Below are 19,606 nucleotides of genomic sequence, written 5' to 3'. Positions count from 1 at the left end.
AAGGCCACAATTAGGTCATCCCAGGTTGAACCATCCCAATTCCCTCAGCCTTTCCTCATAGCAGAGCTTCCCTGGCCTCCTCCAGACTCAGAACTTCCTGGGAGCCATGGAGAACATCCTCAGGGACAAAGTGTGGAGATCATGATGCCTTAAAGCCTTCAGGAAGGCTGGAACCCAAATGTGATCACTGGGCTGGTCACTGCCTGCCACAATAGCTTTTGTCTTATCAGCATTCCCTGGGCAGGGACCAGGCATAAACCAGAACAGTGTAGTCCAGGAAACTGATGAGCAGGACTAACTTGGGCTGTGCTCAAGTCTTGGGTTCCCAAACTTCAGGGATGTAAATCCTTCACGGATGGAGCTGTGAGAAGCAAGTGCCAGCCAGCCTGCTTACATTTGGAGAAGGATTTTGATGCACAGAAGCGCAGCAAACCCTGGGTGCTGTGTGATGTTCGAGCCATGGTGGCTGAAGTGTGAAAGCCTGAAAACACAAGTGTTCCAACATGGACATGGGGTCAAAACACCACAGCTGCTGGCACCAACCTTTCCCTCCAAAGGCACAGTCACCCTGTTGCCCATTTTAGGAGCTCTCTAAACACAGAGTCTCGTTTAGAAAGGAGACATTGTTTAATCTGCACAGGCAGAAGTTTCCACAAATCAAACACACCAAGGGGTAAAACGTTCTATCTATTATATAGTAAAATTTACATGAACCCGCCCACATACTACATATTCTCCGCCCTCCTCATGCATATTTATTTAGGTGATGTAATCCGACGCAATGCCTGAAACCCAAAGTTCTTTTTTTAATTAGGCAAATTCTGTTCTAGAAATTATCAGGCGGCATCAGTTACTTTGCAAAAGTTGAGAAAATTCAGCGTGAAGACAGAAAATTCAGCTTGAAGACACCAACCCCACTAGCAGAGCCCCCCTGCCATGGGACAGACCCTCCTCAGAGCCTCCTTGGCCGGGGCTGACACTTCTCGTGGTGCCCTCCCCGCTCACCCCTTGTTTCACAGACGATGCCAAGCGGCTTCGCCACGTGAATGCCCTACGTGCATCATCACTCGCTGAAGGAACAATGAATTTACACGGTTATTGACAGCAGCCCCTGTCAGCTGCCAGCCCTGGGCGGTGACACCCGCCTGTCGCTTGTGCCGCTGGTCGTTCGCTCTCGGGTTCAGCAGCGCGGAGCGGCGGGGCCGGAGCGGAGCGGGGCCGCTGTCGGTGCCGGTGCCGCCCCGGTACCGCCGTCGCCGTCGGTGCCGGAGCCGCCCCGGGGCGGTGCCCGGCGCTCCCGAGCCTGCGCGGCGGCGGCGGCGGCCATGGAGGTGCAGGTGGCCCCGCTGCGGGCCTGGGACGATTTCTTCCCCGGCTCGGACCGCTTCGCCCTGCCCGACCTCAAGGACATCTCGAAATGGAACAACCGCGTGGTCAGCAACCTGCTCTACTACCAGACCAACTACCTGATGGTGGCTGCTGCGCTCGTCTCCATCGTGGGGTCAGTGCGCGGCCTCGCGGTGCGGCCGCAGGGCCGGGGCGGGCGGTGCGGTGGCCGCGGTCCCCGGTGCCCGGGTATGGGCTCTGCGACCCGGGCCGGTGCCACGGGAAAGGGCCCGGCCGGGATGGGAGAGTACAGGGGCGGGGGAGCTGCCTTTTCCTTTCCTCCTTTCTCCTTTTCCCCTGTTTTCCCCTTACCCTCTTCCCTCCCCTTTCCCCTTCCCGCCCCTCCTTAAACCCCCGGTGTGGTTTAAAAATGCAGCGGCCTGGTTTGCAGCCTCCCTCGGCGCTCGGTGGCAGCGGGGCTTGCGGTGTGTCGGTGGGGTGTGCCCGGCCCCAGGGCTCGCTGTGTGTGTTATCTCCCTTTCCCACGGGCTGCTCCTCCAGCCGGTGCCCGGGGCGGAAGGCAGCGATGCTCGGGGTGCGGGATGGCGCTGCTCGCCGAGCCGCATCCTGCGCAGCGAGCTGTGCTTCCTCCCCAGCCTGCCCAGCGGGGCTGCTCAGGCTGAGACACGCTCAGCTTGGAATTTAAAAAAATGCATCGGTAAATTCTGCTCTCTGTTACTGTTCTAAAGTAATGTTCAGGGCAAGCCGTTCTTATTTCTGATTTAGCTCATACAGAAAAAGTTCGCTATAAAACATATGAAGTACCCCTTCATTTCGTTCTGGTGGGCAGGATTCAGACCTTAGAGGTAGGACCATCTGCTATTGTGTCACACCCAGCATTCCTAAAGGGAATAAGGAAATAACCTTATAATCACCTTCTGAATCAAAGGCTATGTGACCTATGTGACTCTATTTCAGGTACTGCTCTAGGATCTTTGGTCAGAAAGCTATTAAGCAAGACATGCAGCAGAAATGATGATTAAGCTTTTAATATGGAAACTGAAATACTCCGCTCTTCTCAACAAGCAACACACAAATGCTTAATTTGGAGAACTGCCCAGCCACCAGGCCAGAGTGGCTTTGGCTGAAGTACATCTTATCTCTTATGTTGCAGAGGCTTAAAGTGATTCCCCTAAATCAATTTTTTTTTTGGGGGGGGGTAAGCATTCTGCATCCTGTCAGGGCTTCTGAAGCTGTTGACCCAGCATCTAAGTTGATAAAGATTCTGTGGCTCACAAGAGACTTTGACTTGTGCTCAGTGGAAGGATAGGCTCAGAATCTTGCGTTATGTTCCTGATGTATGTGATAGTTTTAGGTTTAGTATAGTGGCATAGGCCTTGTTCTTGTCTATTTTGGTGGGGATATGTCACAGTGATCTTACAGACTACTAGGCTGGCAAAATGAGACTTCCATGGTCTTGCTGTTCTTCTCTCACTTCATTCTAGACTTGTGTGTTCTTTACCTCATTAGCAGCACGATGCTGTAGCCAGCTCTCAATGAACAGATAAATCACAGAGTCCCTGGAAAGCAGGGGTGCAGCTCTTCTGCCCAAGAAAGTGGGAAAAGGCTGTAAATAATTTTGGTATCTCCAAACTGGGTATTTCCCTGTAAAACAGGGATGGCAGCAGCTTTTACTCACCCTCCTAAATTCCTGCTTTTGAACTCTGATTGCTTTTCTACAGATGGGGGGAGATTTCTCTCCCACTTGTTTCCTACTAATGTGCTGAGGTGGGAGGTGGAGGAGGAAGAGAGCCACAGAAGATGGAAACTAATATCAGAACTGCAAATATAATATCTTAATGTTGAATGATAATCCTCTGTGTTGAAAACTTATGGGTGAACAAGGCCTGAAGTGGGATCTTTATCTGCCTTTTATTTTTTATTGCTGTCTTAAGAGTCTTTGGTATATGATGAACCGGATTTTTCTAACATAGCAGTAAAATATATGGGAGAATAATTCTGAAGAAAATGGGATAATACCTCAATAAAGAAAAAGTATCCATTTCTTTTAATAAAAATACTTTTCATTTGGCCAGACTGTGGCTTTGGAAGAAAGGTAAAGAAAGTTCTCCTGATAAATTTAAATTGATGACTAAGTTGTCTTTCACTTCATTCTGTAATGAACAGGAACCCCTGATAAATGATGAATCATGGCTTTTTAGGAACTCCAGGGCTGTGTCCAGGCCTAAGGGCAGGATTATTGGAACCACTAACAAAGTGGTCTTCCTGTGATCAAAACTAAACTTAACCTATGACCAACTCTACCTGTTTATAAACCCTCAAATTATATAGGCAGACTTGAAATGCAAAGATATTTTCAGCTGTTGCAGTACTGTGGTTGTGCTGGGCTGACACAGAAATTGTAGCCCAGAGCTTTCTTGACACTGGAAATACTTTGTGCCACAGCTTTAGTTTACTGCCCCTCCTACAACAAAGCTGAGCTCTCCAGCCTTTTACCTTCTCTCCACAAGATGTGGAATAACCCTACCCTGAGCACAGTGGAATTGTAATGATCTTTTCTGCACTGTGTCCCTGCCCTTCTCCCTCCATTTGCCTTCTCCTGTAGCTACTCTTACCTGTAAATCAAATTGTGCTTTGCAGTAATGCAGATTTTACTTTCAGTCTACAGGAGTGGGTAGAAAATAATAAACCAGTGAACAAGAAACTAAACTTTGTGAATTAGTGCCACTCCACAAATACAGGCTGGTGGTAGCAGCCACACTCCCTCCCTGCAAATTCCTTTAAGCAGGACGCTGGACTTGCCTGCCTTTTCTTTTTTCCCCCCCCTACAACTCTGTTGCAGTAGACTGCTGATAAAAAACAAGCTCTTGACAAAATTCTGCCCTTTCTCCTACTTATAGAAGAACTGGACTCCCTGTTCTTACCCTGAGCTAGGGCCCTGTCATTGTGAGTCCTGTATGAATTTTCATTAAAATCAGGGCCTTCAGTGCCTCCCACATCTTGAAACTTCCCTCAAACAGTCAATTTAGTTAATAAGTGAAATTTGTCTGTTCTTCCACCTACTCCAACAAGGCCTCTCTTATCATGTACTTCAAACTTAACTACTTTAAATTCATGTAATTTCATCTAGGCTTTTGTTGCCATGTACTTGCTAAAAATTAGCTTCAAAATCTGACAGTTTTAAAAAAGCGTGCTGAATTTTGGAATGCTGCATCAGAGTGCTCATTCTGTCTTGGAATAATATTCTCCTTGCAGCCTGAGGTTTGATGTCTCTTTCTTTTGCCACTTCTTCAGAACATCTCCTGTCCATCTGTACAACCCCAGCAGTCAACATCTGTGTCATTTTTTTTTTCCATGTCTCTTCCCCAGATCACTGCCTTAGCTGATGTACTTGTAGGGATCCCCTTTGCTGAAACAGAGGCTCCAGGGCAGCAAAATGTTTAGTTGCTCTCATGCTTGATGAAAGGCTAAGAATGAGTGAGCAAAACACATAATTTTAAATCATGTTGCATAATAATATTGGTGCATAACTTCTTAAAGGTCTGGCAGTTCTGCAGGCAAGGAATCTGTCTCCCGTTGTCAAAGCCATGCAAGTGAGCAACAGTAGGTACAGAAGCATTGCTAAATCCTTGGATGCTGAGGACTATCCCTCCAGACAATGTGCTATTTATAGTTTTGTGTGCTACTTGTAGTTACAGCTGCATAACCTCAGTGAAGCTCAAAGTATGGGGAGAGAGGAGGCAGAACTTCATCTTTCAAGTTATTTAAATTAATACAAATGAGCACATTTTAGTGCTCTGACCTGCCCACTGCTTGGGCCATAGTGGAGCAAAAAGCCTTCTAAGAAGGAATTTTCATGCTTATTTCAGCCTAACTGAGCTGCTCTAAATTAAAAAAATGTTCTCAATAACTGCCAGTCTCATACTCAGTGCCTTTGTTCAAACTTGCCGGTCACATGTGAAAGAAACAGATGTGACAGCAACTGCTGAATAATCACCCCAAGACAGTCATCTAAAATGGAGATGATCTGAGGATGGAGCTATCTTGCTCTTGCTTTTTATGTGGCCTATCCTATTTCTGGGCTTGTGCTGCTGGAGGCTCCTTGCCTTACACAAAGAATGTGCCTTGCCAAGCTGTTCTTTCCCTGTGCTACAGCTGTGTGTCCTCCCCCTCTCCTGCTGTAAGCTGTGCACAAGTGTGCAGGTAGGAAACAACCTGACAAGAAGAGGTGATGTGATAATTCACTGAAAGCAGAGCTTTTTGTGTTTTCCTGCTCCTGTGTGAGAATTCTGACCTGTTTTGTGATGCATGTAGGGCAGTGCCTAGAGATATGAATCTAGATCAAAAAAAAAGAAAGTATTTCATCTTCATCTATTTCTGCTGGCCAGGGGTAGCTGCCAGTACTTCTTCCCACACAAGTGCACCCCCAGCATCCCTGCTGTCCTGAGGCTGCTTCTACCAATGCAAAGTGTTCTGTGGTCCTGCTTGACACAGGACAATGCCCCTGTCCCTGCAGCCATCCAGCATGTTTCTTTTCATGTGTTGTTTTCCCTGTCTCTACTTTGTATCTAGGTGGATGCTGAAGGAAGCCTGGTGTCTGCAGGGAGCAGGAAACTGAATCTGGATGATGGCTTTTCCTGGTCACCTTGTCCCAGCTGTACTGGAGGTCACAGGCTTGTACCTTGTCACCACAGAAAACAAAGGAGATGATCCAGCTGGGGTGCTCTGGGCTGTTGGCACCCCCAAATGCTGTTAGTCCTGCCACACTCACTACTTTTGAGGTCAGAGAAATTAGTGGGTTTTATGTCTAACTTAAAAGAGTTTTTCTTCCCCCAAGTCCTCTGAGCAGTATAAACTCAAGTCACCTTACCCTTGCCATGCTGGTAGTTCTGTGCATTACATTTTTAGGTATTTGAGGTCTCATAAATCCCTGTTAAAGGGAATTATATTTAGAAAGTATCTTGTAACATACTTAATGGCAGGTCACTTACCTTTCCTCTGCATCTCTGAAAGACTTCCAGGCTCCTTGCCTGAGCACAAATTTGTCCTCTTGTGTTCTGACCTCTGTATAAATATGGCCAATATCAGTGTTAGTGGTTCAACAGTAAAGTGACTTCTAGAGCTGTTACACAGCTCTTTTTTCCCAGTCTCTGTTGTTCTAAAATTACATTTCCCTGTTTTTTCCTTTTTAGTTTTTAGCTATTGTGCTATTGAGAGCAGTGTGCCAACAGATCTGAGTGAAACCGGACAATGGAGTTCTGCCTTCCTTAATACTGCCATTGTTGTAGAAGAATTTTCTACATCTGAATGTCTAGGATAATCTTAGATAGTGCTGTCAATTATGCTGTGGGTGAGTCAAGCAGCAAAGGGTGGCTTTGGCAATGACACCCTGTCCAGCAGTGTAATCACCAGCAGTGAAGTCTGTGGACACATGGCTGATGATGTGAATGCTGGTTTTCAGTGGCAACTGTGATCCCCATCTGTGTTCATGTGGCTCTGAATGCCTTCACTTGATACTTCTGCTCACTGTTCCCTTGTACACGTTGGAATGCAGCCCACTTCAGAAAACGTGATTCAAAGCACTCTCCTCAGAAAAGAGGGATCTTCTGAATGCATTCTCCCCTCACCCCTCTTCATGTCCCTTACAGCCAGGCAGTTACACAGAACCTGGGTCATACCAGAAAGAAATGTGGAGCAGAGAAGTCTTTGTCTCTTCTCATAAATATGGAGGGATGGTTCTTCACCACAAGTTTCTGAAGTTGTAACAAGAGTAACAGGAAATGTAGATAAGGCTTTGAGAGTATTTTCCGGGCACATGGAAAGTATAGAGTGGAGCTCTGTCTAGATCCTTGTTGCTTCCAGGATTATCTTGTCCGTGGATTTTTAGCAACAACAACAACAAAAAAAAAAGATTGCTGTGAGTTGTGTAAGTTTGGCCATTTCTGCTCCAAGACAGCTGAGGTGTGGAGGTGAATCCTACTTCAAGAATCTCACATGTCCAGTGGTACATATATAACCCAGGCACCAGTGTAGTCCAGTCATGAGTCACCCTCCTCCTGCTGCTAAGGAGCACAAATGAAACTGATTTCTTTCCAGAGCAATGCTGTTCACTTTTTCCAGCCTGGAAACTTTAGATTGACAATTCAGAGCTAAATATAATCTGGCTGGCTGCAGGGAGTGACTCAAATGCAACAAGCAAGTCTGGCCTCTCACCACTTCCAAAAAGCCCGATTGGCTTTTCAGCATGAGTAGCAGAAGCAGGTGGGGAACTACTCTGAATTTTAATCTTTCTCTGTCCAGCTGTCCCATCCCCTGCTGGCACAACTGACTTGAGGAATCAAGAGCCATTCCTTGCTGTGAAATAATTCTTGGGGGTTCTTCCTGCTCCAGGAAAATGCTCCCTAGCACTGCAGGTAGAGTTGGCAGTGCCAGAGCAGATTTCTTCTGCCTGGGCCGGATGTGAAGCACAGACCACAAACCATAACATCCTCCTTGGCAGTGGGGAGGAGTGGTGAGTCACTGGGCACGGTAGCTTTGGAGCAGCAGGATGAGCTGCAAAGTCTGCAACAGTAAACCTTGAGCTTGTCTTGCTTTATTGGGCACTGTCATGCTGCTGCCATAGCTGTAATAGCCCTGAGGCCTCAGCTGCTGTGTAATCAGATCAGTGCATGCCAAAGCCAGAAAATCAGAATACACACGAATTCACATAATACTGCTTAAGTGAAATGCCATAGAGCCTGGACTCTGGGTGAGTTCAGAAACAGGCTCAGCAAAGTCATTGCTGAACACTTGATTCTGAGCAAGCACTAAGTACCTGGGGATGTGGTTTGAGCAGGTGACGTTTCTGCCTTCGTCCAAAAAAGGATTTGCTGTTTATAGTCCAGATCTGATCCACTCCATGGCTTGGTTTGCTTGGAAACTGATAACAATGACAGAACACAAACCTCAGCAGTGACTGCCTTGCCCAGCCTGGCTCTTCTTCCTGTAAGACCTTTATCACATACTCCAGCTCCTTCTGACTCTCAGGCATGCTTGCTTGGGACTGGGCTTCCATCTGTTGTGCTACCTGTGGTGAGCTACTTTTGCAGGTTCATACAATTCTTTTGTTTGACTGTAAACCAATGAGAAGGTTTAGTCAGAAATGAGAAGTAGTGAGGTAACTTCCTTTACTCAGTGTTCTACCTTTCCCATTTTGCAAACCTAGATGAGATAGCAAGAAGAGCCAGTTCATCTGAAGGCCTAGCCTGAGCCTGGTTTTGGTCATGGGTAGGGGAGGATCAGTCAGTGCTGTCTCCATCTACTCTCTGGATATGCTGACTCTGGGTGTGATATTTATCAAATGAGTTGATTGCAGAGGTAGGAGGGGTCCTGGTGGGCAGTGCTTCTATGATGATGTGCTGCAGAAATCCATCAAGTGAGCATAAAGACAAAGATTATCCAAATTCAACACTAAGGGTTTCTTCTTCAGTTGTACTTTTTACTTTATTCAGCTCCTGCTAAAGACCTTGGTGAAGATCTTCACAAGAGCATCTTCCTTTTCAATGCCTTACCTCCCTGGCAGCATTACCACTGAGCTGGCTGATCCTCTATGGACACACAAGTCCTGAAGGTTCTAAAACTGAACTCTTTGGTTGTTGTTCCTCTTCTCTCCAGGTTTCTGAGTCCCCTGAACATGCTCATTGGTGGCACTGTGGTGGTGCTGGTGTTCCTGGGCTTTGTGTGGATGTCACACAACAAGGATGTGCTCCGCAAGCTGAAGAAGCAGTACCCAACCACGTTTGTCCTGGCCATCATGCTGTCTAGCTACTTCCTGATCTCCTACCTGGGGGATGTCATGGTGTTCATGTTTGGGATCACGCTTCCTCTCCTCTGTGAGTATTTGTTCTCTTCCCTGGGGCACTGGAGGTGTGTGACCTGAGCTTTCTCAACCAAGTCTGCAGAGTCTAAGTCAGCTGTTAACTTTGCTGTCTGTGTTTAAGTGGTCCCAAAGCAGACCTGGGGGAGGGGACACAAAGCAGCACAAGCCATCTTTAATGTTATTATTAAATGGATACCTGTGGTTACTTCAGCAGTCATTGATACATCATCATCTTCCAGTGATGTCACGGTGCTGGAATGAGTCTTAAGTGCTGCAAGAACTATGCATTCCTTGGACATTATCAATTAATGAGAGTGTTTTTGTCATGCAGTGATGTTTGTCCATGCTTCCCTGAGGCTCAGGAACATACAGAACAAGCTGCAGAACAAGATGGAGGGGATAGGCTTGAAGAAGACCCCGATGGGCTTCATTCTGGATGCTCTAGAACAGCAAGAGGATAGTATCAACAAACTGGCTGACTACATATCTAAAGTGAAGGAGTAAGCAGCTGCAACATGGCCTTTCTGCCTGTTGCAGGAGTGTAGTTGCTATTTACTATTGTTCAAGCTTGCTTTCAGTTTATGTACAAAACAGGAAATGCATGTGGTACAGGTTAATAGTTGCAGGATACAGGTATTCCAAGGTCTTCAGGGCTCCTCTAAGAACATACAAACAGCAACTTTTTTTCTATTGTATAGCAAAATGTTCTGGTGTTTACACAAATACATACTAACTTAACCATGTTTGCTTGTCTCTTCTTCTGGGGTAGAGGAGGAAGAGGTAGAAACCTATGGAATGCAGTCTCTCAAACTGACTTGTAGTAAATTGGTCTATTAAAGCAGCATCCCTTTGATCTCAGTTCTAAAATATTGCAGTTTAGCCAGGTCATGCTGGGTGACACCTTTGAGGCTGGTGATGCTCAGATGAGCTGGAATGTATCACAGGCAGGTATCTCTTGCATCCTCCAGATCCGTCCCTTGGGTGCTCTGAATTACAGAGACCACATTACCAGCTTAACTGGCATGTAGTAAAACTCTGCAGTGCTTGTACAGTCTGGGTTCCCGTCCTTACCTCACAGCCCTCCTTTAGCAGCCCTGAAAAAATCTAAATAGCTGTAAGCATGAAGAATATACACGGCACTGCCTGCCAGTCCCAGTAACATTTACCTTCAGGCTCTCCAAAATCCTCATCCATAGAGCTGCTCCTCTCTGTAGGAGAGCCAGACTTCCCTGTGTACCAGCTAAACTCTGGCCAAGCATGGGAGAAAAAGAGAGAGGTTGGATGAGCTGAGTTCCTACCCCATGGATGTTTTTAAATACTACTACTTTAGGACTTACCTGCTTTAGTCTGCACAAGCTGTTTGTAGATGGAGGTGTATGTGTGTTCTTGAGCGTGGGTCATCTTTTTCTTTCTTCTCACCCAGAATGCAAAGATACAGGTCAAACATGCATCTGTTGACTCTGTACTTCCAACACTCCTCAAAGGAATAAACTGGATTTCAGGTTTACAAGTAAAAGCAATAAATATCAAGATAAAATTTTTGAAAACCCATTCAAATTCATGAAGATATTTGCCTGTTAAAACTCCTGATGTTGAAAGCAGTGTGGGGGATTCTTTTATATATACATAATTTAACTGCCAGCTCTGATGGAATCATCTTGATAACAGGAGCTTACCAACAACAGGGGGGGAAAGTTGTCCAGGTGAGACTCCATTTCAAATATTCTTGCATTTCTCTTTTCTAACCAAGCAATTAATTTAACAAAAAAGCAAGGATCCTTGAAGTTGAAGCTTTTATGTAACTTGCCATGCTGTTTTCATAGTGAACTGTGTAGAACTCTGAACATGTCATTCCATTTAAGTGTTAAGGTGATCAGTATTTATCAAAAATGTCTGTATATTCCAGCTGAAGAGTCGATGGCCTGTTCCTCACTTGTAGCGCATGGTCTTTGTTTTCAAAAACTGTTTCCACACCTAAAGAACATAGTAGCCTATGACTTCATCATTACAGTAGCATTTTAAAAACTGCACAGTTATGAAGAAAAATAAATTCTAATGGTTGGAAACTCGACCTTGTGCCTGTGTCTGTGGTTGGGGTGGTGGGAGATCTGCTGTCACCCTGTGGCTCATGCCACAAGCCCGTGCTGGGGATTAAGCTGCTGGCTCTGTGCTCTGAGTGCTCTGTGTCAGCTTTGTTGAGACCCAGGGGACCTCTGAGCTGAAATGTTCCAGCCTTGCTCTTGCATCCTTAAAACAGCTGCTCTACAGAGGTGGAATACTTACTGTGTTTCTTCATGCAGCTTTGGTCTCTTACATAACTCAACTCTACTTAACTGGGATTTCAATTCCTGTTAATTACCTGAGAGGGATTTTTGCCTCTAGGATTACTGAGAGCTGTGCCCAGAGCAGTACTGGTAGCAGCTCTGCTGCAGTCGAGCTAATGGTGTGATGTCTGTGTGCGCCTCCCTCCTCCTGTGATCACTGAGAGGCTGCTCAGTGGGAGAACGTGGATCAGAGCAGAGTTTCACAGGTCATGCTCTATCCACCCTGGAAATTCATGTTTGGCAGCTCCTGGGTGTAGCAGTAATTGGTACCTGGCAGCTTGAATTGGAGATTGTAAAGCACTATATTACATATTCCTTTGTGCTTCCCTGTCCCAACTGCTGCAGTCTGAGCTGCACCAGCCTGGCCTTGAAGCCAGTCTGGAGAGCAGTGTGCTCCAGCAGCTTTCCTGGGCAGTTACCTGGTACATTTGTCACCTGCTGCTCTGCTCTGTGCAAGGCCTTGGTTGGAAGTACCAAGCTTCCTCCTTTCCTGCTCTTCACCTTGACAAAAAGAGAGAGCTGCAATGAAAATTTTTTTCTTTTTTTAAATCTTACTTCCATGTTATGTGGTGCTTTTAAAGCTATTTGCTCTTTCTTGGGCAATACAGAAACCAGCTTTCCCAAGTTTGGGGCATTACATTTGCAAACAGATTCAGAGCTGAGAAGGAGCTTTACAAGTTTGAAAGGTGGAGAGTGGAAAGAGACCAGATCATCAAAGATCAAAAGGACAAGAACAAATGAAAATTTGAACAAGTGACAGCAGAGACTAACTTTGATTTAAGAAGTCTTGGACATTGGTGATACTACAGGACTATTAAAATAAACATGGGAAGGGGGGGCGGGGAGGGACTGGAATTCAGCTGCCAGGGGAAGGTTGCTAAGAGTTACCACTCAGAGATGAACTCACCTGAAGGAAATCCTGCCAGGAGCTACAAAGCTGTGCCTTTGGATCAAGCAGCCACAAGAAGGTGCATTTTAGCACAGGGAAAGCCTTTGCTCTTTCCCTGTGCCTTGTAGCTTTAAAAAACAAAATAGCCCCTAAAACAATTGGTCTCCTGTGGATGTATTTCACAAGAGTGTGACTTACCTGTAGCTGCTGTACAAGAAAGGCAGCAGAAGAACTTAATGTGATCATAAAGAGGGAGGAGAAAAAAAAATCACAAAAATATTAAGGGAAAATTGAGTTGTGTGTATACAGGTTTTACCCCTTCAAATCCAGCCCTGCCAGGATGTGACATGCTATTCACACATCATACTAGGAGGAATTAGGAGTTCCCTAACCCCCTGGAATAGTGGTGAGGCTCATCCTCCTGCCACAAAAACAGTGTGGAGAGAGACCTAAAATGGAATTTCAGTGCTCTCCAAGGTGGCTGCAATTAAGGATTACAGTAAGACCATGGTGAATCACAGGGAATGAACATCACATTTCTCAAGCAGAGCATGACATCATCTTTTAAATGCTGATGAGGTAAATACCCACTAGACATTGTTCTGAAATAGAAGGAGCTTGGAAGGTGTTTGCTGTACCAGAGCAATTGTTCTGTGAGTGCTTTTTAGCAATGGAAGTGCTGCACACTTCTTACAGAGAGAGCTTTATTTCATTTCTGTTTCCTTAGCCTAAAAAATGAAGCTGTATACATAGAAACCAAATACATTTCTCATGGACAAGAGAGTAATAAAGTAGCATGTGTGTGAAAAGAAAGATAAGATAAAGCACAGCGTGTTCCTGCAGAATCTGGCAGCAGAAGGACAACGTGGAAGCAAAATAGTTTGCTGACAAACTAGAAAGACAAGGTTATTGATGCCTCTGAGAAAATACTCCCACAACAATCTGAAGCCTCAGATCCACTTGGCAGACAGATGGCAGCGGGATTGTTTGATACCTGATGGAAACACTTAGCAGTGACTTTTCCCATGCCAGCCGTTTTCAGCACACTTACACAAGTGTGTATCACAAGCTTTGTTCCCAAAGAGTTGAATACACCACCTGGCTTCTGCAGAAAACATCTGCTGAAAAGCAAAACTTGAGTAGTCCTTATTCCAAGTTGTTTTCTTCAGGTCAGTCTGGTCTCTCACTCCAGCTGCTTTGGCAACGGCACCTGGACAAGGACAAGAAGTATTAGGAGGAGGAAATTTCTCAGCCTTATTTACGAGGCCGGTTTAGTCCAATACAAACCCCCAGAAACTAGAATATAACAGCTGGGAACTCCAAGGAGCTCTGATTGGGAGCTCTCTTTTGTTTGGAATGCCCCACTGGATGTTTGCAATGCTTAAGGTCCAGGAAATCAGTTTGAAGGCCTTGAGTCTCACCATAGAGAGAACAAACACCCAGATCAGCTCAAGCAGCAAAACTGCATTTCAGAAATGAAGCTGAGGGAATTGAGGCAAAAAGGAGTTCCAAGATCATGGAGGATGGGCAGAATAACACCCTAATGCCCCAAATCCAAGCCAGGTGTCTGATGACAGAGGCCAAAACAGAGCCATCCCAAAAAATCCCCAAACACTCCACCAAAACAAACCACCCCAAGCCCCTAGAATGTGTCCACAGTTTCATCTTTCCATGGGCTGGGATAGCAATTGTTATCTGGCATATTTAGGATGCACCATGAATTGATCTGTCTATCTTTAACCCCACAGCTGTCATGGATAAGATCCTCCTGATCATTTTGGGGGAATGGCTGGGGTTCAGCACCACCCCTGGCACATGACAGCACTAAAGTTTCTCAACCATTGCTGTGTAAAACAAGGGCTGTGCCTGGCAGAGAACGAGCTCCATTGTCCCCCAGCCTCCTGAGAGCTGGGCAGGCAGCAGCTCCCATGGCCATGAAGGACCAGCCTTGTCACCAGCACAATCTGTCAGCTGTCCACAAGCAGGTCGTCTTGTCTGGGATGTGGAGCTAAAATGCAAACCCTAGACTGACCCAGAAAGGCCAGAAATGCCCTGGGGAGAGGTCTTGGCTGCAGCCAAGTTGGAGTGGCCAGCAGAAACTCAGAACCCCAAACCTTGCCTATGGGACAGAATGTTCAGGGTAATCCTGGACCAGAATCTGAGGTCACTGCAGAACCTGCACCTACCAAAATATCAGGACAAACTGCTCTGTCTGGAATTACTGAGGAAATAATTATTTCTTTGTAGGTATAAATGGAAGAAAAATTAGGACCGCTATATTAAAATGTCAATATTGAAAGAAATGATAATTACAAAATACTACTTGACTATTTTTAACTACAAGGGATTTTCTGTCCTCTTCCTCAAGCCTTGGCAGCACAAACAGGCATCAAGCTACAAATACATCAGCCAGCTTTTAAGATTTCTTGAATCAATGCAAGGGAATGTAACAGGTCAGGAGAACAAGAGCTTAAATCTGGTGGCCAGCATTTTGAGAAGAAGTCCATTAATTTGGTACCCAAGTGAGACCATACCCAATAGGCAGTTTTCAGTTTTGGACTGGCATTCTAAAGTCAGGATGATCTTGATCTCATTGAATTGCCAATTTTCAGTGGCAAAGTTTTACTTGAAAACAAATATAAAATCCCCTACAGTACCACTACTTTCTTCCCACAACCTTGTTCCATCTTCCCTGCTGGTGAACCTAATTTCTTTTTTCCCGTTAGCACTAGAATTTTACAATTGATCTATATAAGGACAAATGGAAGAATGAGCAGCAAAGGACCACTAAAATAATGCACTCCTTGTTACTGGGTGAGGCAGGCAGGAGCAGGGCTGCAGAGTGTGAGTCCAGGCTGGATTTCAGTGTGCGCCAAGTGCTCTCTTGTGCTAATAAAAAACACAGCTATTGAAGACAGAAACATGGGGTTTGTGGGAGACTGATGTGAAAAATAATACCTGTTGTACTCCTGAAATAACAGTCCCATAATACCATGGGTCTGTCATAACTAATACACTATTAGGAGCATAGAAAGGTTGAGTTTCTGTGGGTTTGTTTTCCTCCTGGGTGAATTTCTTTTCTTTTACCCTGTGGATGCAGCCAGGGATGCACAAGGCTGAGTTCCTTGTGCAAGCCATACCTCCGTGCTGCTGGGAAACAGCAACCTGCATGCCAGGAGTGGCAGCCTGACACAAAAGGGTGACAATGCCATGTGCAGGTGCATTTGCCATCCCTGCCAAAGCCCAGCATTTCCAGCCAGGGCTCAGAGCACAGCAGGTGAGTGCCTTTCCCCCCTCAGAGGCACCGCTCTGCACGTACCGGCCTGAGATAGGCGACATTGCTCTGGCGGATGTCGTTGAGGAGCTGATCTCTGGGGGTTATTTCCACCAGGGGAGGAGGTCTTCTCCTGGGAACTGGTTTGAGTGTTTTGATGACGTCCTTGAGGTTGGTTTTCTCAGCAGGCTCCACGTACTCTGGCACGGGGGGTTTGCGCTGAGTTTTCTTCAGCTTGACCACTTTGAAGCTGATGGGTTTTTCCCTGCACGGCTGCTCGGGTGCTGGTGGCCTCGTGTTCTCCTGCCTTTTGTTCAGTGACACAGCTGCAGGGATGGGGGGTTTGGGGGCTTGTGGGGGCTCCTGCATCCTCAGCTGGGACAGCGGTACCCCCAGCATCTCCCACATCCCAGGAGGCAACCCAAGTCCATTCTCCAGCATCGCTATCAACTCCTTCTGCTCCTTCATCTGCTGCTGCCTTTGCCCCTCCTGCCTCTTCTGCCTCTGCTTGTCCAGGTTCCTGCTGAGCAGGTTGGTCACCACCATCCTGGGCCCTGGCAGCTCGAAGTGATAGCCCATTTTGAGGAGGGTGTTGTTGGCTTTCAGCAGCCTGGCAATCTCCATCTCTGCCTGGTGGCCCAGCAGGCCGCGCTGGTTGTGGAAGCGGAGCTCGGTCAGCGTCTCGTTGTACTGCAGGCAGCGCATGATGGCCACGATGCCTTTGCCAGAGATGAAGTTGGAATCAATGTTCAGGGTGGTGATGCTCCTGTTCTCCCTCAGCATGTTGGCCAGCGCGAACGCCACGTTGTCGTCAGCCCCCACGTTGGCCAGGCTGAACGTTTTTACGTTCTTGTTCTTTTTCATGGCGTTGACAAAATCGATCAGCATTTCCTTGGGGACGTTTTCTATGTTGTTCAGGTTGAGCTCCTTCACGTCTGGGTTGTTTTTTCGGACTTTGTCCAAACTGTCCTCTAAATTGGTTTGATTTCCTGAGGGCCTGGCGCTTATCTTCATGAAGCTGGTATCCAGCGCTAACTTCTGGGGGATGTTCAATTTCGATATTTTCTTTTCATTTTCCTTAGGCTTTTCTTTGATTTCTCCTGGTTCTGTAACTGGCTTCTGACTTATCTGGTTGATGTGACTGTTCTCATTGGTGTAATTCTCCTTTGTTTCCAATTCAGTCTCATTTTCTTCTTCTTCTTCCTCTCCCTCATCATCATCTTCCTCTTCCTCCTCCTCCTCTGTGTCTTCTTTCTCATCCTCCTCCACCACCCTCTCCTTATCACTTCTATCTGTCTTTGTGTCCCCAGGTTGTGTTCTTGACTCGGACACGTGCTCATTTTGGTAATGTCTCTCTTTTCCCTCTGTTCCTGGCATCCTCCCTCCAGCCACCTCACCGCCGCTGCCAGCCTCTCCTTCCATCTCCTCCGCAGCACTTCTCTGAGGAAGACAAAACCTCACAGCTGAAATAGTTGCAAAACATCTTAGTTACAATAACTTTCTGTTCAAATAAACACTCAGCAGCTGGATTCAGATCCCTCTTTGCCCATACAGTAGTGAATAATCCTTAAAAGTGTCACTGCTGTAAATTCAGGCTACACCAGCTTGCTTGGGAACACTGGAACAACTTGTTCCTAAAGAGGCTGCAAACCAGTTTCTCATCTTTGCCTACTAAATTAAGTGCTAACAACTAAATCCTGAACATATTTAATGATATGTTAAGATAGTCTTTGAACCCTTCTGGGGGTTGAGAGTTTCTGATCCAAAGTCTCTTTCTGGATTTAGTATAATCTTTATAATTTCTTTGACAAGAGAGTTTCCTTTGTACACCACAAAGCACTGGACATCAGGGTGACCTCCTGATGGTTTGCTCAGGCCAAGGAGGAGTGAGGAGGGCACATTGTGACCACTGTGGAATCATCAGCACAAGGGACAACAGGGCCACCTGCCCTGGCAGTCCCAGAGCATCACACCTAAGGTAGCACCTCACTGAAGATAAAACATTAGCTCAGTTTGAGTCCAGAGATAGAAATCAGCCCCTGCACAAAGAAGGGCAGTGAGGCTTCTAACATCCAAGTAAATTAGCTGCAAACATCGACCAATTCTAGAGACACTCCTTGCTGAGATTTTTCTTTGTCAAGCATCTTTTTGCAATCGGTTGCTCCATCACAGAGAAATGCCAATAAAGCACTAATAAAATCAAGCTGTTTCCCTGAGATTTGCACTCTTCAGGCAGGACAGTGCCATGGCTTGGGCTGCACCCAAAGTCAGTGAAATGGTCCCGGTCACTTCTGCCCTTGGGGCTGTGGTGGTGGATGGGTTTGGGATGGGGATTGATGGACCAGCTGTGAATGCAGCAACCAGCTCCACACCCAGGTTTCAGATTTAACCTCTGAAGTGTTTACAAAATTGTTTCTTTGAGCATAAGAGTGCAGGAGAAAAAATCCCACAGATTTCCCTTGGTCTCCAAAGGCAGCCCATGAAACCTGCCCTGGGAACTCTGGGATGTGCCACACTGGTGAGTATTAGCAAACCGCTGATATTTAAAACAAAAATAAAATAAATCAGTCACCTCAAATTCACTTCCAGTGAACTTCACATGCAAGTATGGATGTGTTTCATCTGGCCAAGTTTCAATTCTATTAACCTATTTTTAAGTGTAGCCCTCATCCTGAAAGATATCTAAGTATGACCTTAACTTCATTTAAAAGTCATGGGGATAGTCAAATAAATTTAAGCATTGTATTGAGTATGGTTGAACTAGTTCAAGAGCTTTGCATGCTTGGTTGTTAATGTTTCACCCTGTTAAAATACAGTGGTTTGGGATTTTTCTCCAGTTCATCATTAAATTCTGTCAATTAATAATTTAATTTGTATGATTAATATAATCTTCCATGGAAAAGCAACATGGTGTTCTTCCATATGCAAAATCAAACTAATTAGAGTTACATCCTCCAAAACTGATCTTGTGACACTTTCTCAGTGATTTGCTTTACTCTAATCAGAATTAGGATTTTTTTTCTGTTAAAAAGCTTAAGTAAATATTTGGGAAAAGCAATTAAAAAATTACAAATCCTGACATCAGTCCAAGCTGGATTCTATCACTGATGAGGCTTTTAGGATTAATCTACATTCATTTGTACTCTACCTTATGTAAGGGACAGAAGCAGAGGCAGGTTAAGGTATTAAAGCTACAGAACAGATCCCACTGCTGATGCATAATAAATATTTGTGATTTCTGCTTGTTACCTCAGAGGGCAGGAGGGTGACAGGAACTCTCTCATCCTCGAGCATGCGTCTGGATGCCTTCTGCCAGTACAGGTAATCGACCAGGGACCTGTGGTCGAAGCTGCCCGTGGGGGGTTTCTCTGTCTGATCCCTCTGTATCATTCCAGTCGGGATTTCAGGGTCTGGGGCCATGACTTCCATCTCACTCTGCAGCTCCTTCAGCTCCTCAGGGGACAGGTTAGCCAGGATTTCATCTTCATCAATGTCCTCAGGACACACGTCTTCGTCGGAGTTTTGGCCAAGTTCAGACATGTTCATTCTGTCCTTCTTCCTCTAACAGTTCTTAAACCTAAAGAGAAAGATAAATTTCAAAGGATTTTCTTTTTCCTCCCCTCGCTAGCAGTAGTTATCTGGTTAAAATGACCAGTTCATGTTTTGGTCCTGAGCTGTGGCAGCTCCTGGGCTCAGTGCGGGGCACAGCCCCTGCAGCTGAGTCTATATTAAGCTGCACTTGGCTGGATAAAGAGAATTTATGGCGATGCTCCATTTTCAGCAACCTGTCAGCTGTGCAAACCCTTCTGACATTTCAGTGCAGCTGGTGTGTCCCCCACGGAGGGAGGCAGGAGACAGACATGTTCCAGAGGATTCCTGGGACACTGCACCGCTCAGGGTGGAATCACCAGAGC

At 45.9% G+C, this 19,606-nt stretch overlaps 2 protein-coding genes and 1 long non-coding RNA gene across 3 annotated transcripts; 2 read left to right on the top strand and 1 right to left on the bottom strand.

Moving 5' to 3' along the window:
• Positions 1-1,121: 1,121 nt before the first annotated feature.
• ARL6IP5 (ARF like GTPase 6 interacting protein 5) lies at positions 1,122-11,276 on the top strand. Its single transcript, XM_074550398.1, has 3 exons — positions 1,122-1,501; positions 9,001-9,218; positions 9,537-11,276. The coding sequence occupies exons 1-3, from the start codon at positions 1,326-1,328 to the stop codon at positions 9,707-9,709; spliced, it is 567 nt and encodes a 188-aa protein (XP_074406499.1). The 5' UTR covers positions 1,122-1,325; the 3' UTR covers positions 9,710-11,276.
• LOC141730705 (uncharacterized) lies at positions 1,511-7,290 on the top strand. The gene is made up of 2 exons (XR_012582328.1): positions 1,511-6,128; positions 6,540-7,290. It is a non-coding gene; the product is annotated as an uncharacterized LOC141730705 (long non-coding RNA).
• Positions 10,757-19,405, bottom strand: LMOD3 (leiomodin 3). Its single transcript, XM_005491403.4, has 3 exons — positions 18,942-19,405; positions 15,738-17,132; positions 10,757-13,628 (listed from the first exon to the last, which is right to left on the bottom strand). The coding sequence occupies exons 1-3, from the start codon at positions 19,236-19,238 to the stop codon at positions 13,602-13,604; spliced, it is 1,719 nt and encodes a 572-aa protein (XP_005491460.3). The 5' UTR covers positions 19,239-19,405; the 3' UTR covers positions 10,757-13,601.
• Between the last annotated feature and the right edge of the window lie 201 nt (positions 19,406-19,606).

The sequence above is a fragment of the Zonotrichia albicollis genome, chromosome 12 (assembly GCF_047830755.1).
Source record: "Zonotrichia albicollis isolate bZonAlb1 chromosome 12, bZonAlb1.hap1, whole genome shotgun sequence".
NCBI lineage: Eukaryota > Metazoa > Chordata > Aves > Passeriformes > Passerellidae > Zonotrichia > Zonotrichia albicollis.
This window is presented reverse-complemented; position numbering and strand designations above follow the sequence as displayed.

What these genes read in the sequence shown, in the direction of transcription:
- ARL6IP5 (XM_074550398.1), top strand. Translation starts at nt 1,326, where the DNA reads ATGGAGGTGCAGGTGGCCCCGCTGCGGGCCTGGGACGATTTCTTCCCC. An exon ending in GCGCTCGTCTCCATCGTGGG is followed by an intron (nt 1,502 to 9,000) that starts GTCAGTGCGCGG and finishes TCTTCTCTCCAG; the next exon opens with GTTTCTGAGTCCCCTGAACA. An exon ending in GATCACGCTTCCTCTCCTCT is followed by an intron (nt 9,219 to 9,536) that starts GTGAGTATTTGT and finishes TTTGTCATGCAG; the next exon opens with TGATGTTTGTCCATGCTTCC.
- LMOD3 (XM_005491403.4), bottom strand. Translation starts at nt 19,238, where the DNA reads ATGAACATGTCTGAACTTGGCCAAAACTCCGACGAAGACGTGTGTCCT. An exon ending in TCACCCTCCTGCCCTCTGAG is followed by an intron (nt 17,133 to 18,941) that starts GTAACAAGCAGA and finishes TGTCTTCCTCAG; the next exon opens with AGAAGTGCTGCGGAGGAGAT. An exon ending in ATGTCGCCTATCTCAGGCCG is followed by an intron (nt 13,629 to 15,737) that starts GTACGTGCAGAG and finishes GTCCTTGTCCAG; the next exon opens with GTGCCGTTGCCAAAGCAGCT.